At 38.4% G+C, this 17,512-nt stretch overlaps 1 protein-coding gene across 2 annotated transcripts in view; it reads right to left on the bottom strand.

Moving 5' to 3' along the window:
* Positions 1–17,512, bottom strand: part of WDR17 (WD repeat domain 17) — an 87,044-nt gene that overhangs the window by 51,406 nt on the left and 18,126 nt on the right. For both annotated transcript variants that reach the window (XM_032592798.1, XM_032592799.1), the window contains exons 3-5: positions 15,322–15,505; positions 11,179–11,409; positions 5,819–6,070 (exon numbers count right to left, since the gene is read on the bottom strand). In XM_032592798.1, coding sequence (XP_032448689.1) covers positions 5,819–6,070; positions 11,179–11,409; positions 15,322–15,505 — 667 coding nt within the window. The remainder of the gene's footprint in view (positions 1–5,818; positions 6,071–11,178; positions 11,410–15,321; positions 15,506–17,512) is intronic.

Below are 17,512 nucleotides of genomic sequence, written 5' to 3'. Positions count from 1 at the left end.
GGGAGGGAGAGTTGCTGAGCCCCCGGACGACAGAGCTCAGTTTGGGGGGGGAACAAAGGCGCTCGCCAGCGCCATCTCCCCCGCCCATCCCCCAGCCAAAATCCCAAAGGGAACCGGTTCCGGCCAGGGAAATTGCTCGCTCCGCGCAAACACCCAACTCTGTGCTTCTGCGGAGCCAAACCTCCGGCAGCGGATCTGACTCCCTCCGGCTGCCACAGGGCCCCTCCTGAAGTGGATCACCTAAGGAGAAGCGAGCTAAGCCTGCCCCCCCCTGCCGCCGTGCACCTTGCCTTCCCACCCCAGCTAATACGCCAGATCCCCAGCATCACAAGCCTGGCAGTGTGCAAGTAGCCCAGACGGGCCACGCCACCCCACAGTGAATCCCGCCCCTAGGAGAGGGGAAGAGAAGGCACACACCAGTCTGACTGTGGCCCCAGCGGTGGGCTGGGGGCAGACATCAGGTCGGACTGCGGCCCCGCCCACCAACTCCAGTTATACACCACAGCACGGGGGAAGTGCCCTGCAGGTCCTCACCACGCCAGGGACTATCCAAAATGACCAAGCGGAAGAATTCCCCTCAGAAGAATCTCCAGGAAATAACAACAGCTAATGAGCTGATCAAAAAGGATTTAAATAATATAACAGAAAGTGAATTTAGAATAATAGTCATAAAATTAATCGCTGGGCTGGAAAACAGTATACAGGACAGCAGAGAATCTCTTGCTACAGAGATCAAGGGACTAAGGAACAGTCACGAGGAGCTGAAAAACGCTTTAAAGGAAATGCAAAACAAAATGCAAACCACCACAGCTCGGATGGAAGAGGCAGAGGAGAGAATAGGTGAACTAGAAGATAAAGTTATGGAAAAAGAGGAAGCTGAGAAAAAGAGAGAGAAAAAAATCCAGGAGTATGAGGGGAAAATTAGAGAACTAAGTGATACACTAAAAAGAAATAATATACGCATAATTGGTATCCCAGAGGAGGAAGAGAGAGGGAAAGGTGCTGAAGGGGTACTTGAAGAAATTATAGCTGAGAACTTCCCTGAACTGGGGAAGGAAAAAGGCACTGAAATCCAAGAGGCACAGAGAACTCCCTTCAGACGTGACTTGAATCGATCTTCTGCACGACATATCATAGTGAAACTGGCAAAATACAAGGATAAAGAGAAAATTCTAAAAGCAGCAAGGGATAAACGTGCCCTCACATATAAAGGGAGACCTATAAGACTCGTGACTGATCTCTCTTTTGAAACTTGGCAGGCCAGAAAGAATTGGCACGATATTTTCAGTGTGCTAAATAGGAAAAATATGCAGCCGAGAATCCTTTATGCAGCAAGTCTGTCATTTAGAACAGAAGGAGAGATAAAGGTCTTCCCAAACAAACAAAAACTGAAGGAATTTGTCACCACTAAACCAGCCCTACAAGAGATCCTAAGGGGGACCCTGTGAGACAAAGTACCAGAGACATCACTACAAGCATAAAACATACAGACATCACAATGACTCTAAACCCGTATCTTTCTATAATAACACTGAATGTAAATGGATTAAATGCGCCAACCAAAAGACATAGGGTATCAGAATGGATAAAAAAACAAGACCCATCTATTTGCTGTCTACAAGAGACTCATTTTAGATCTGAGGACACCTTTAGATTGAGAGTGAGGGGATGGAGAACTATTTATCATGCTACTGGAAGCCAAAAGAAAGCTGGAGTTGCCATACTTATATCAGACAAACTAGACTTTAAAGGCTGTAACAAGAGATGAAGAAGGGCATTATATAATAATTACAGGGTCTATCCATCAGGAAGAGCTAACAATTATAAATGTCTATGCGCCGAATACCGGAGCCCCCAAATATATAAAACAATTACTCACAAACATAAGCAACCTTATTGATAAGAATGTGGTAATTGCAGGGGACTTTAATACCCCACTTACAACAATGGATAGATCATCTAGACACACGGTCAATAAAGAAACAAGGGCCCTGAATGAGACATTGGATCAGATGGACTTGACAGATATATTTAGAACTCTGCATCCCAAAGCAACAGAATATACTTTCTTCTCGAGTGCACATGGAACATTCTCCAAGATAGATCATATACTGGGTCACAAAACAGCCCTTCATAAGTTTACAAGAATTGAAATTATACCATGCATACTTTCAGACCACAATGCTATGAAGCTTGAAATCAAAAAAAGGAAAAAGTCTGGAAAACCTCCGAAAGCGTGGAGGTTAAAGAACACCCTACTAACGAATGAGTGGGTCAACCAGGCAATTAGAGAAGAAATTAAAAAATATATGGAAACAAACGAAAATGAAAATACAACAATCCAAATGCTTTGGGACGCAGCAAAGGCAGTCCTGAGAGGAAAATACATTGCAATCCAGGCCTATCTCAAGAAACAAGAAAAATCCCAAATACAAAATCTAACAGCACACCTAAAGGAACTAGAAGCAGAACAGCAAAGACAGCCTAAATCCAGCAGAAAAAGAGAAATAATAAAGATCAGAGCAGAAATAAACAATATAGAATCTAAAAAAACTGTAGAGCAGATCAACGAAACCAAGAGTCGGTTTTTTGAAAAAATAAACAAAATTGACAAACCTCTAGCCAGGCTTCTCAAAGAGAAAAGGGAGATGACCCAAATAGATAAAATCATGAATGAAAATGGAATTATTACAACCAATCCCTCAGAGATACAAACAATTATCAGGGAATACTATGAAAAATTATATGCCAACAAATTGGACAACCTGGAAGAAATGGACAAATTCCTAAACACCCACACGCTTCCAAAACTCAATCAGGAGGAAATAGAAAGCTTGAACAGACCCATAACCAGCGAAGAAATTGAATCGGTTATCAAAAATCTCCCAACAAATAAGGGTCCAGGACCAGATGGCTTCCCAGGGGAGTTCTACCAGACGTTTAAAGCAGAGATAATACCTATCCTTCCCAAGCTATTCCAAGAAATAGAAAGGGAAGGAAAACTTCCAGACTCATTCTATGAAGCCAGTATTACTTTGATTCCTAAACCAGAGACCCAGTAAAAAAAAGAGAACTACAGGCCAATATCCCTGATGAATATGGATGCAAAAATTCTCAATAAGATACTAGCAAATCGAATTCAACGGCATATAAAAAGAATTATTCACCATGATCAAGTGGGATTCATTCCTGGGATGCAGGGCTGGTTCAACATTCGCAAATCAATCAACGTGATACATCACATTAACAAAAAAAAAAGAGAAGAACCATATGATCCTGTCAATCGATGCAGAAAAGGCCTTTGACAAAATCCAGCACCCTTTCTTAATAAAAACCCTTGAGAAAGTTGGGATAGAAGGAACATACTTAAAGATCATAAAAGCCATTTATGAAAAGCCCACTGCTAACATCATCCTCAACGGGGAAAAACTGAGAGCTTTTTCCCTGAGATCAGGAACACGACAGGGATGCCCACTCTCACCGCTGTTGTTTAACATAGTGCTGGAAGTTCTAGCATCAGCAAACAGACAACAAAAGGAAATCAAAGGCATCAAAATTGGCAAAGATGAAGTCAAGCTTTCGCTTTTTGCAGATGACATGATATTATACATGGAAAATCCGATAGACTCCACCAAAAGTCTGCTAGAACTGATACATGAATTCAGCAAAGTTGCAGGATACAAAATCGATGTACAGAAATCAGTTGCATTCTTATACACTAACAATGAAGCAACAGAAAGACAAAGAAAGAAACTGATCCCATTCATAATTGCACCAAGAAGCATAAAATACCTAGGAATAAATCTAACCAAAGATGTAAAAGATCTGTATGCTGAAAACTATAGAAAGCTTATGAAGGTAATTGAAGAAGATATAAAGAAATGGAAAGACATTCCCTGCTCATGGGTTGGAAGAATAAATATTGTCAAAATGTCAATACTACCCAAAGCTATCTACACATTCAATGCAATCCCAATCAAAATTGCACCAGCATTCTTCTTGAAACTAGAACAAACAATCCTAAAATTCATATGGAACCACAAAAGGCCCTGAATAGCCAAAGTAATTTTGAAGAAGAAGACCAAAGCAGGAGGCATCACAATCCCAGACTTTAGCCTCTACTACAAAGCTGTAATCATCAAGACAGCATGGTATTGGCACAAAAACAGACACACAGACCAATGGAATAGAATAGAAACCCCAGAACTAGACCCACAAACGTATGGCCGACTCATCTTTGACAAAGCAGGAAAGAACATCCAATGGAAAAAAGACAGTCTCTTTAACAAATGGTGCTGGGAGAACTGGACAGCAACATGCAGAAGGTTGAAACTAGACCACTTTCTCACACCATTCACAAAAATAAACTCAAAATCGATAAAGGACCTGAATGTGAGACAGGAAACCATCAAAACCTTAGAGGAGAAAGCAGGAAAAGACCTCTCTGACCTCAGCCGTAGCAATCTCTTACTCGACACATCCCCAAAGGCAAGGGAATGAAAAGCAAAAGTGAATTACTGGGACCTTATGAAGATAAAAAGCTTCTGCACAGCAAAGGAAACAACAAAACTAAAAGGCAACCAACGGAATGGGAAAAGATATTTGCAAGTGACATATCGGACAAAGGGCTAGTATCCAAGATCTATAAAGAGCTCACCAAACTCCACACCCGAAAAACAAATAACCCAGTGAAGAAATGGGCAGAAAACATGAAAAGACACTTCTCTAAAGAAGACATCCGGATGGCCAACAGGCACATGAAAAGATGTTCAACGTCGCTCCTTATCAGGGAAATACAAATCAAAACCACACTCAGATATCACCTCACGCCAGTCAGAGTGGCCAAAATGAACAAATCAGGAGACTATAGATGCTGGAGAGGATGTGGAGAAACGGGAACCCTCTTGCACTGTTGGTGGGAATGCAAATTGGTGCAGCCGCTCTGGAAAGCAGTGTGGAGGTTCCTCAGAAAATTAAAAACAGACCTACCCTATGACCCAGCAATAGCACTGCTAGGAATTTATCCAAGGGATACAGGAGTGCTGATGCATAGGGGCACTTGTACCCCAATGTTTATAGCAGCACTCTCAACAATAGCCAAATTATGGAAAGAGCCTAAATGTCCATCAACTGATGAATGGATAAAGAAATTGTGGTTTATATACACAATGGAATACTATGTGGCAATGAGAAAGAATGAAATATGGCCTTTTGTAGCAACGTGGATGGAACTGGAGAGTGTGATGCTAAGTGAAATAAGCCATACAGAGAAAGACAGATACCATATGGTTTCACTCTTATGTGGTTCCTAAGAAACTTAACAGAAACCCATGGGGGATGGGAAGGAAAAAAAAAAAAAGAGGTTAGAGTGGGAGAGAGCCAAAGCATAAGAGATTCTTTTTTTTTTTTTTTAAGAGACTCTTAAAAACTGAGAACAAACTGAGGGTTGATGGGGGGTGGGAGGGAAGGGAGGGTGGGTGATGGGTATTGAGGAGGGCACCTTTTGGGATGAGCACTGGGTGTTGTATGGAAACCAATTTGACAATAAATTTCATATATTAAAAAAAAAACCTGGAAAACTGGGCCTTAATTTCATTTTTATCATTATGTTAATGACACACAATATAAAGAAAAGTAAACTAGGCATTTACTATAATAAATGATAATAAAGGAAAGTAAACTAGGCACTTACTGTAATAAATAATACTGGGATATTAATTCATTTTACACAAAATTAACCAATAAAAGGGTATCATTTCCCTGACTCCATTAAAGAATAAACATATATTTAAAACTCTGGGGACCAGGGTAAACTTACCTCCAGTGACAAACATCCCGGGAGCACTGGGAACCCAGGCCAAGCACTGGACAGAAGCCGCTGCACTGGGAAAATTAAATGTTGTAATGCAATAAAGGGATTCCGAATCTAGCAGGCGAATTCCAAAGTGCAAATTAGCCACAAGGAGATAATCGGTAGACAGCGGGTCCCATTCCAGGGCTGTCACTGGATCTTCTTCATCTGTCCCTTCAAGAGAGTCAGGTCTCAGAACATGTTTCTGACTTTTACTACCTATTAAAATATAAAGAAGAAAGATTTTAAACACAATGCTCAAAAGAAAATTATTGAGGGGCGCCTGGGTGGCTAAGGCAGTTAAGCGCCCGACTTCAGCTCAGGTCGTGATCTCGCGGTCCGTGGGTTCGAGCCCCACGTCAGGCTCTGTGCTGACAGCTCAGAGCCCAGAGCCTGCTCCGGCGTCTCTGTGTCCCTCTCTCTGCCCCTCCCCGGCGCGTGCGTGCTCTCTTTCTCCCTCAAAAATAAATAAAAACATTAAAAAAGAAAAGAAAATCAGTAACTGCGATCCTATTAATTTTCTCTCTGCATAGTGCTGAAGTCTGGCATCTGTGTGCAGAAGTCACCATGGACACTTGAGCACAGGAGGACGTGGAAGCCTCAGCTGCAATCCCTAGAGCCCAAATGCTTCTGTTTGTTCCCAGAACGCCAAAGGAAAAAGACGCAGATAAAGAACACCAATGCTCTTGTCATCAACTACAGTTTGCACGGAGTTCCAACAGTGTAGGGGCGGGGACGTGCTTACCAAGAGGAGCACCCTGGAGTGATTAAAGCACAGACTTGGCAGTGGACTGCCTGGGGGCAAAGCCTGGTTCCACCAGGGACTAGCTGCGTTCTCGGACAGGACACCGAGTCTCTGTGCGCTCGGGTTCCTCATTTGTATGATGGAGAACAGAACAATCCTTAGCTTGCAGAGTTTTGTTAAAGATTAAGGGAGTTAGCTGCTTACAGGGCTAAGAACGGGAGGGCCTCTTAGAAGCAGCATATCGGCATTTACTGTCCCTCCTCGTGCATCAGAGCATCTGTCGTAACCATAACTCACTCCCGACATCAGGTACAAATAAGGCAGCCAGAAAAACAGGGACATAAAACGTGTGGAACTGAATGAAGCAAAGAACAATCCAACAATCCTCTTGTGCCGTCCCAGCTGAGATACAACCGGCAACAGGAAGAAACATGCTTCTGCTGATACACCACACGGGGCTCCAATTAGCCGGCCTCGGTTCCCAGAAGAACGGCAGTGAAACAACACAATTCAGAGGCCATGATGTTAACACAAAGAACCCACTCCTCCTGAGTATTATAAACCCTGCAAAGCGTGTTTACTAAACCATAACCCACTGGCAGAGCCCTTTCTGTAATCTCGTCATTACACACTGTTTTTCAACGTACCAGATTATAAAAGCAGAAAAAATAAATTTCCTTGGATATATCTGTAAAGTGAACTGAACACCTTACAGTGTCTGGCCTGGGAGTAAATTTGTCAGAATACACTGATCTTCATAATGCTCATCTTACAAGGGCAGAATTTTATTTAGAATTTTTACACATAAAACCATAGAAGGCACACGTGATGTTTCATCAAAATTTATCAAATTTTTGCAATCATCATCAAGAAAAGTTTGGTTCTTCTTGCCCCAAATAAGCACCTTGCTAAAGTGCTATTTGATATAAAAAACAGTAATGAATATTAAAATAGCTATTCACTGTAAGCCAGAGAGAGGAAGAAAAATGATTCACCTAAGTTGTACTAGTTATTTCTTAAGTAATTTTTAGGTATTTGCATATGACAGTTAATATCAATGGCTTATTAAAAATATTCCAGCATGCAAAAAAAAAAAAAAAAAAGTAAATGCTAAATATTGAAATTGGGTTGCTTCAAAGCCCCATACAGTCAAAATGATTATGAGTTATAGCCATTGTTTCCTATTCTGTCTAGTACCAACATTTTTATTATTAAAAAATAGAAAGCTAAAGCTGTAAAATTTTACAGCCAGGCATTAGAACAAGAGCTGATAATACTTTCATTATTTTATATGTATTTATGTTACTATTATTTATGTTCCATTTTATTATACAAATATCAGACTTCTGTTGTCAGATGAGGACAGGAGTGTATGACAAGACTCAGTAAGAAGATGAGGTTGACAATTTCTGTATGAAAAACAAAAACTGGGGCAAAGGAAAACTAGGGCCGAAAAATAAAATAATGAGGATAATGTATAATACACATATCTGTTCAAATTTTCATTTTGAGACCAGCAGCCCAAGCAAAGTGGAAAGAAATCAAGAAAGGTTACATAATTCAGGGTCCACAGGATAAAAATAAAACAAAAAGACACAAAAAAAATGTGCTCAGGAGAAGCACAACTTTTCCCAGAAATGAGACCAGCAATACACGTCTCCCGTGTGTTTTCAAAAAGGGAACACAGCATTACATAGGGACAATATCATCAACGTTCCTAAAATAAAACCATGCAAATTTGATTAATGCACATCCTTGGAATAAAACCAAAGTCAATTCAATGAAAACATTCCTATTATGAGGATAAAAAAAAATCCAATGACCTGGCTTTGTCCAAAACTATTTAAAATAGCTAAAGCAGTTTTCTAATGTTTTTGGCCCTAGATTCCTCTGCTCATATGTGGATCTGTACATGATCCAATACATTATTTAACAGAATAAAGTGGTGCTTTTCAGACTGAAAGGGAGAAAGCGTAAAAGAGAGATAAAGGCAGGAAAGCAGAGAGCCTGAGGTCTTAGCCTCCTGTAAGAACCGGGGAGGACAGTAATTTCATCGTGTTGCACAGAGATAGAACCACCTGGTGTGCCAAAAAATCATTAAGAAAGTGACCCCTCCTTAGGAAAGGACAATACCAGTATGAATACTAACAGCCTCAAAGCTTCAAACTCACAGTGCAGAATGTAGTATTAGAACAAAAAGTAGTATTTCCTTCACAACCATCAGCTCATATATGTGCAAGAGGAAAATACATAGCAGGATTATACCTTTTCTGATGTTGTGTACATATTCATTGCCATACATCCTATGGAATAAATGAGGTCAACAAGTCTGTTCGGGTGGTTACCCATACAGGGAATTGTGTTCCCCTAAAAGATGTTCAAGTCCCAGCCTCCAAGAATCTGTGAATGTGATTTTACTTGGAAATGGGGTATTTGCAGATGATAAATTAAAACGAGGCCATTAGGGCAAATAATAATCCAACATGACTGTGTCCTTATAAAAAAGAGAAATTTGGACACAGAGACCTGCATGCACACAGGGAGAACACCATGTGAACAGCGATGTTATGTTGTCACAAGCTAAGGAACCAGAAACTAAGAGACAGGCTAGAACAAAAAGCTTTCCCTGGTGCCTTCAGGGGGCCTGCTGACACCTTGATTTTGTGTCTCTGGTCTCTAGAATTACGTCACAATAAATGTGTTGCTCTAAGCCATCCCGTGTGTGGAACTTGGTTGGGGCAGCCCTTGCAAGTAAACACATGGGTGGACCCAGAAAAATCATTTGATTACACGGGTAAAATGCACAATTTACTTTAATAACTTGAAGATGAATTATGGGAAAATCTGGGCCCTTCTAGAAGTGACATGGGTTGGACTGCTGAAATATACATCCTACCCTGACTGAAATCCACAACAGGGAAATAAGGGAAAGGAAGTCTTTATCCATCCCTATCCTTTCTACGCCAGAATGAGCATACAACGTCTCAGTGTTTTAGGTCTTAGATACATAATACAATGTTTCAATGTCTTAGGAGTTAAAACCTCCAAAAATGCCTACTAGCAACAACAACAGACTAGTAACAATAATAAAGCAAGAAAAGAAAGCCACGGTCAAGGAAAAAGGAGATGGCCACAATGACAAATTATAAAACATGAATAATATCTAGAATGAAATTTGGACCAAAGTAAGCACACCCTCCTCAGGATCCTCTTTAGAGCTCAAAAAGATTCTCAAAAAGAAAGTATAACAATCCAGGGTGCCTGGGTGGCTCAGTCGGTTAAGCGTGTGACTTCAGCTCAGGTCATGATCTCACAGTTCGTGGGTTCAAGCCCCGTGTCGAGCTCTGTGCTGACAGCTCAGAACCTGGAGCCTGCTTCGGATTTTGTGTCTTCCTCCCTCTCTGCTTCTCCCCTGCTCGTGGTCTGCCTCTCTCTCTCTCTCTCAAAAATAAACACTTAAAAAAATTTTTTAAGTGAATATCAGATCCTGTTTGAAATATATTTGAGATAAAATGACCCCAATATACCAATGTTTAAAGTAACATTTTTTAACTTTAGAAAGATTGTTCCTTTAAGAAATATTTATTTGAATTTTCATGATTTCTTTGGTTCGATTTCAATTTTTTTCTTCCATTAATTTCAGGTAAATTGAATGTAATCTGTTTTGTGAAAGTAGCGATCCTAACCCTAAAAAGCGCTTTTACCCATCTATCTAATGAATCAGGAGTCACATTTATTAACAGAGGTACCAGATGGCTAAAAGATGTTTCTCAAATGGTAGCCATCCTTATTTATGAGTGGAGAGCTATTTAGGCAACTTTTAAAATTTTTCATTGCACAACTTCTCATTGTTTAAATTAAAAAAATAAACATAATTACTCAGACCCTTTCATTGAGCCAGATTGGTTAACTAGTGAGGGACTCCACAGAGTTATTATTCCTTTTTATCTCAGATTCAAAGTCTTTGTTAAGGGGTTGCAGCATCACAATGGTATTGTACAAGCAGGTAGGAAAGTATTTTTGGGTCGTATTAGTAAGTCATCATATATTTCTTTTTTTTTTAATTTTTTTATTTTTTAAAACTTTTTTTTTTTTAATTTATTTTGAGAGAGAGCAGAGGAGGGACAGAGAGAGAGGGAGTGAGAACCCAAGCAGGCCCCACCCTGTCAGTGCAGAGCCTGATGTGGGGCTTGAACTCACAAACCATGACATCATGACCTGAGCTGAAACCAGAAGTCAGACACCCAATCAACTGAGCCACCCAGGCGCCCCAAGTCATCATATAGTTCTGCTGTGTGTCCTTATTCATTCAGGCCACTTTCTAGGTAAATGTGCAAAAATGAACAACAGACTTAGAACAATAAAATTATGGGGCAAGTGACAAGATTTAGGCTAATGCCAAGTCCAAACTGCATAGAAGAGTTATATCTATTACAACAACACTTCATGGTGCTGGACTATATTTGCACAACTATTATTTTACAATTAAAATATTGTTGACTTTGGCTGTATGTCGTGGAGAAAAGAAATTGTAAGTTAAGAAAAATAAACTTCAAGAGATCTTGACTAATTAAATTCTTACCTGGTTGAAAAATTGATAGACTTCCATCAATATGACCAAATACAACTTTCCCCCTTTTTTGGCTATGCCATCTGAATATGCAGATATCAGACAAGAAGCTGTGAGCTTCCCTGTGAACAGTCACCCCACTCTCTGGTCCTGAGATGGTCCAAATGAACAGCGGGCCTCTGTGGGAAACAAATGCCACCGTATCACCTGCATTCCAGCACCAGCTGAGAGAGGCAGGCACCCCTAAAATAAACAAAATATAGACACGTAATAGACACATGTGGAGGAAGACCAGACCATGAAATACTATTTACGTTGCACACTGCTGAAACAACTTAAAATATAACAACCGTCTTGTTATTAAAATAATATTACCTTCTAAGTTGGGAATTGGACTTATAAAGTAACCCCAAAGACTATAGGCCACCTGTGTAGGGTGCTTCCAAAACAGAAAAATACCTAGTTAGGGTTAAAACTACTAATATGATAATACACTTCATATATTCAGGCACTTAAAAGAGGTTTTTTTTTTCTTTCAGAAACTATGTAATCAAGCATTAAATTCTTACTGAGTTTTTGTATAGAAGACCTGCTATAGGCATTTTAGGTATAAACGTATGGGATACGATTCCTGCTTTTTAGGACCTTAAACATAAGATAAAAATATAAAGTCCTGGGAAGATAAGGATCCATTGTATGAAAAGTTGAATGCTGCTATAAGAGTTTAAAAACAATAAAATTAATGCTATAGGACTGCCTGGGTGGCTCAATGAGTTGAGCATCCAACTCCTATTTTAGCTCAGGTCATGATCACAGGATCATGGGACTGAGCCCTGCATGGGGCTCCACGCTGAACATGGAGCCTACTTAAGATTCTCACACTCTCTCCCTCTGTCCCTCTCCCATGCTTGCACTCCCTCTCTCTAAAATAAAAAACAAATAAATAAAATTTAAAATTAATGCCACAGTCTATGTTTTATCAGGGCTTAGATTCACATCTTAGCACTGCTTCAGATGAACTAAACAAATAACCACCTCTTAAACCTCTGCCTTCTCATCTATAAAACGGATATAAGTAAAAACAGCTGAACACCTATTCCACATGAATATTAAGAAAGGATATATCATAATGTATGTAAAAGTCCCTTTTAAACTATAAAAGACATACTAAAGTTAATTGTATTCTCTTCACCATTACAGTGATCAAATAAATCATATATAAAGTAAGTGTTATGGTAAATTTCTAACTCAAGACAGAAATTATAAACGTGCCAACACAGATACTTTAAGTAACTGCGTCAGAATCAGCAAACTGAATATGCATATTAGATCATTTGGAATTAGGGCCCAGGAATCTATCTGTAACAAGGTTCTCCAAATGATTTTGATGTGTAGAAAGGTGTGTAAACCACTGGGCTACTGTCCTGAAAAGAAACTGGATTTCAATTATACCTTGAGACACAGCAGCAGAGTTTAATATGTGGGATGAGTGGTATTTCCGAGGAAAAGGAAATGGTATGAATGAAGACACAGTCGGAAGCTGTTCATGGACAGTAAACTCAGTTTGTGTCACAGTCCTTACCACCCCACGGGCAGCAACTGCACGCCTAATGCCTACCTTGGGGCCTGCCATCAAATGGGAACTCCATAAATGCTTATAGAAGGAATGAAAGAGCACATGAATAAGGCCAATAAAAAGCTGATGTGGTTTGGCATCCATTAACAGAAGGAGAACTTTCCAGTAAGGAGTAAGAGAATGGGTCAAACCACCACAGCACACGTGGAGAAAGCCAGAAAGCTGGTTCTCTGAACTGGGTTTCAGGAAATGCAGCGAGGAAGAGAAGGGACCAGCAACAGTGTCATATAGTTAAGACGGAAAACACTTCTGTAGTGGCTTAGTATGTGTAAGCGCTTCGAAGAGCTCTACAGAATATCAACTCATTTAATTCTCTCCAAAATACTCTGAGATGGGCAGGTAGTACTATTATCCACTGTTAACGTGTTTTGGGTTGTTTTTTTTTTTCCTGGATGGATATTACCAAGTATGATTTTTTCCAAGTTGATGATAATTTTAACATTTTACATTTAAACAAACTAATACTTGTTTCCCTTTAAGTGTATTTTTTTATTATTGTGGAATACAGAATGATGAAATGAAAATACAGAGGCAACATCAAGTTCAACTGCTGTACGTGCAAGTTCTAATAGAATTTTTTTTAAGTTGATTTCATGGAAAATTCTACTTTGCTTAAGCCGAATTCTGAAAAGAAGAAACAGAGTCTAATGCATTTCAAAGTGAAATATTTACAATGAAAATGACCAAAAATATTCATATTTTTTTGTAAATAAATCACAAACTTCCAACCTTCAAATTAAGAAGATATTTAGAAATAGCAAGAAGAATTTATTGTTAAGGCTCTGAAAATTTTCAAAAGAAGGAAAATGTGTAAGGAAAGGAAAAATAGTAGAAGTGATCAAAACTCTTACCACAACCATTTAATAACTGTACAATGTTAATGAAAAAGTCTTATTTAATTGTATGCTCACTAGCAAAAGAAGCCTGGTGCACACAGTAATGAATAAAAAACTCTTCCATCGTGAATGGAGGAGATGCATATGGTGTTTCATGACAAATCGGCAGATAAACTAGGTGATAATACATCAACTAATATGTACCTGTGCATAACATTTAGAAATGTTATTATGCAGGTATCGCCTGGTATAGATTTTGTGCGACAACCTCAGAAGAACAATGACATCGTATAGCATTTTAGGAGTATTTATTGTGTTATTTAAAATTAATCTCATCTAAAGCTGAATTTAAAGTATTGAGAAAATGCGCTACTGATCAATATGAACAATACTGGAAAAAACCGTAGGAGGTATGATGGGGAGACAAACAGGTATGAACAGGTATAACCAGAAAAATATAAAAAATTTTATTTGGAGGCTATCAATCGCTGTTTATACATCACAAAGCCTGTACCAAAAGTATTTTGGTTTTTCCTCATTGATGTATTGAAAACCTTATGGTAAACTGTTACAATAATGGAAGCTCACTGAATAGCTGACTTAAAAAAAAAAAACAAAACTGCTCAGAGATTGGAGCAAAGTACACACTATCTAGTACCGAAGCTCAAGTGAAAATAATAAGCAGGTTATGTGAACTTGGGAATGAGATTTGCATTTTTCTAGTTGAAAAGTTAACCCTGTTTGGCAAATTTTTTCTTAAGATGAAAGTTATATAACAAAACTCGTTTATTTTACTGGTATTTTCAGCATTCCTAATGACCTAAATTTGAACAGACAAGGAAAAAGCCACATACTAAATACGCTGAGCATAACCTTTGGCATTATTATTACACTTGGAAGCAAGATTTAAATATAGCAGCCTATGAATTCTCTAATATTGATGCTACACACTGAAGACTGTTCTAAAGAAATCGAACTGTCACGTCCAGGCTTTCTACTTCAAAGTGATAACCGGTCATTGTTAGAGAAACAACTGAATATAAAGAACATACCCAGCAGTAGTTCTCAAAACCGTAATTAATAAGTGAACTTCCTTCGGTGTTCAAAAAGAGACTGAATTATTGTAACATCAAACAGAAAAATGGTTATTTCGCGTCATCATTATTATGGGGTAAGATGCTAGCCAGAAAGAGTGTAATAATCTTCAATTCACTAAGACCTACTTATGTGAACTAGGACTTTCCACCATGACCCAATTAAAAATAAGGGAAAGAAACCAGCTCATCAGGGCAGTGACTACATGGGTAACACGGTGTTTGTATGTTTCAGATTGGCATAGAATAATGACCCGGCTAGGAGAACTGTCTCATTAAGAAAATCTTACCAATTACTACTTTTATATTTATTGGGGGAATGTTTGTCATATTTAAATATTAATGAAATCATTTGGTGTTGACTATGGTTTAACTGGTGTACTAAGCAAAAATATTTCATGAGATTTTGCTTCAGTTTTATACACATGTACACACACGAGTCATGATGTGAAATGTAGTTCTTACATAGACGAGCAGTAGAAAGTTTGAAAAACAATACTTTAAAACCTAAGCTAATTTAAATAAAATATTTTTCTTACTGAAGTAAAAATAATTCACTCAATAAAATAAATCCCAGTTATAAATATACCTTTTGTATTGTCGAGCTTAGCAATGACTTTTTGTTCTGCAACATTCCAAATGATCACTAAGTTATCGGTACCGCCACTTGCAAACAGATCAGGGTTATGTGGACACCAAGAGAGAGCTGTGATTGTTTTTTTATGTTCAGACATAATTGCGTGAAGTTTGAATTCATTATAACGGTGATCCAACTAAAAAAAATATATAAATAAAACATTTCAGTGCTTTTTAAGTTATACACTTCTCATTAATAATCACATTGTTTTTAAAAAGCTACATACGTGAAAATTAGTACACCTACTACCATGATATGAACACATTTCAAGCCTTGGTCTACTTTCAAATGTGAACAGTATTCAATCAGAAGTAAATCATTTTTTTAAAGTTTTTAATTCCAGTTAGCTGACATAGTTATATTAGTTTCAGGTGTACGATATAGTGATTCGACACTTCCATACACCCCCTGGTGCTCATCATGAAAGTGCATCCTGAATCCCTGTCACCTATTTATCCCATCCCCTCACCCTCCTCTCCTCCATTAGTTTATTCTCTATAATTAAGATTGTTTCTTGATTTGTCTCCCTCTCTTATGTTTTCCCTTTGCTTGTTTTGTTTCTTAAATTCCACATATGAGTGGAATCCTATGTCATTTGTCTTTCTCTGAGTTATTTCACCTAGCATTATACTCTCTAGCTCCATCCATGTTTTTGCAAATGGCAAGATTTCATTTTTTTTTTTTTATGGCTGAGTAACATTCCATTGTATATATATATATATTCTACTTCTTTATCCATTCATCAATCAATGGACACTCGGTCGGCTTCCATATCTTGCCTAATGTAAATAATGCTACTATAAACAAAGGGGTGCATGTATCCGTTGGAATTAGTGTTCTTATGATCTTTGGGTAAATACCCAACAGTGCAGTTGCTGGCTGGATCACAGGGTAGTCCTATTTTTAACTTTTTGAGGAACCTCCATACTGTTTTCCACAGTGGCTGCACCAGTTTGCATTCCCACAAACAAGGCACGACTGTTCCTTTTTCTCCATATCCTCACCAACACTTATTGTTTCTTGAGTTTTTTATTTTAGCCATCCTGACAGGTGTAACGTAGTATCTCACTGTGGTTTTAATTTGCATCTTCCTGATAAGTTACGATGTCTAGAAAAAAATCAGTTTTTAAAAAATAAGAGCACTGACATTAAACATAATTTATAAAAGGTAAAAATAACTGTACACTTAAATATGCATAATAATTCAGAGCTTTATATTTTCTATAGCTATATGTATTTATGAGGGAAAAACACTTGGTTTAGAATATTTTTTCTGTAATTTTTCAATTAGATGTGAATGAAAAAATTTAGGTTAGAAAAATTAACTATTGGGACTACACCAAAACAAGCTTTTGCAGAGTGAAGGAAACCACCACAAAATGAAAAGGCAACCTACTGAATGGAAGAAGGTATTTGCAAATGATATATCCAATAAGGAGTTAATACACAAAACATATAAAGGACTTCTACAACTCAACACCAAAAAACCAAATAATCTGATTTAAAATGGGCAGTGGACCTGAATAAACATCTTCCAACATACAGATGTCCAACAGACACAGGAAAAAAAAAATGCTGAACATCACTCATCATCAGGGAAATGCAAATCAAAACCAGAATGAGTTATCACCTTATACCTGTCAGAATGGCTAAAATCAAAGACACAAGAAATAACAAGAGTTGACAATGTGGAAAAAAAGGACCGCTGGTGGGAATGTAAATTGATACAGCCACCATGAAAACAGTATGGAAGTACCTCAAAAAATTAAACAAAGAAATACCACATGATGTAGTAATTCCACTACTGGGTATTTACTCAAAGAAAATGAAAACGGCCCTATTTTTATTGTAGCATTATTTACAACAGCCAAGATATGGAAGCAACACAAGCATCTGTCTATAGATGAATGAATGGACAGGGGGCGCCTGGATGTTCAGTCAGTTAAGCGTTGGGACTCCTGATCTGGGCTCAGGTCATGATCTCACAGTTTGTGAGATGCACTGACAGTGTGCAGCCTGCTTGGGATTCTCTCTCTCCCACTCTCTCTGCGACCCTCTCCCACACACACACGCTCTCTCTCAAAAAAATAAACAAACTTTGAAAAAACAGATGAATGGATAAAGAAGATGTGGGAATATGACT

This window comes from Lynx canadensis, chromosome B1, assembly GCF_007474595.2.
Source record: "Lynx canadensis isolate LIC74 chromosome B1, mLynCan4.pri.v2, whole genome shotgun sequence".
Lineage (NCBI taxonomy): Eukaryota > Metazoa > Chordata > Mammalia > Carnivora > Felidae > Lynx > Lynx canadensis.
The sequence above is the reverse complement of the archived record's forward strand: the minus strand, read 5'-3'. Positions and strand labels throughout refer to the sequence as shown.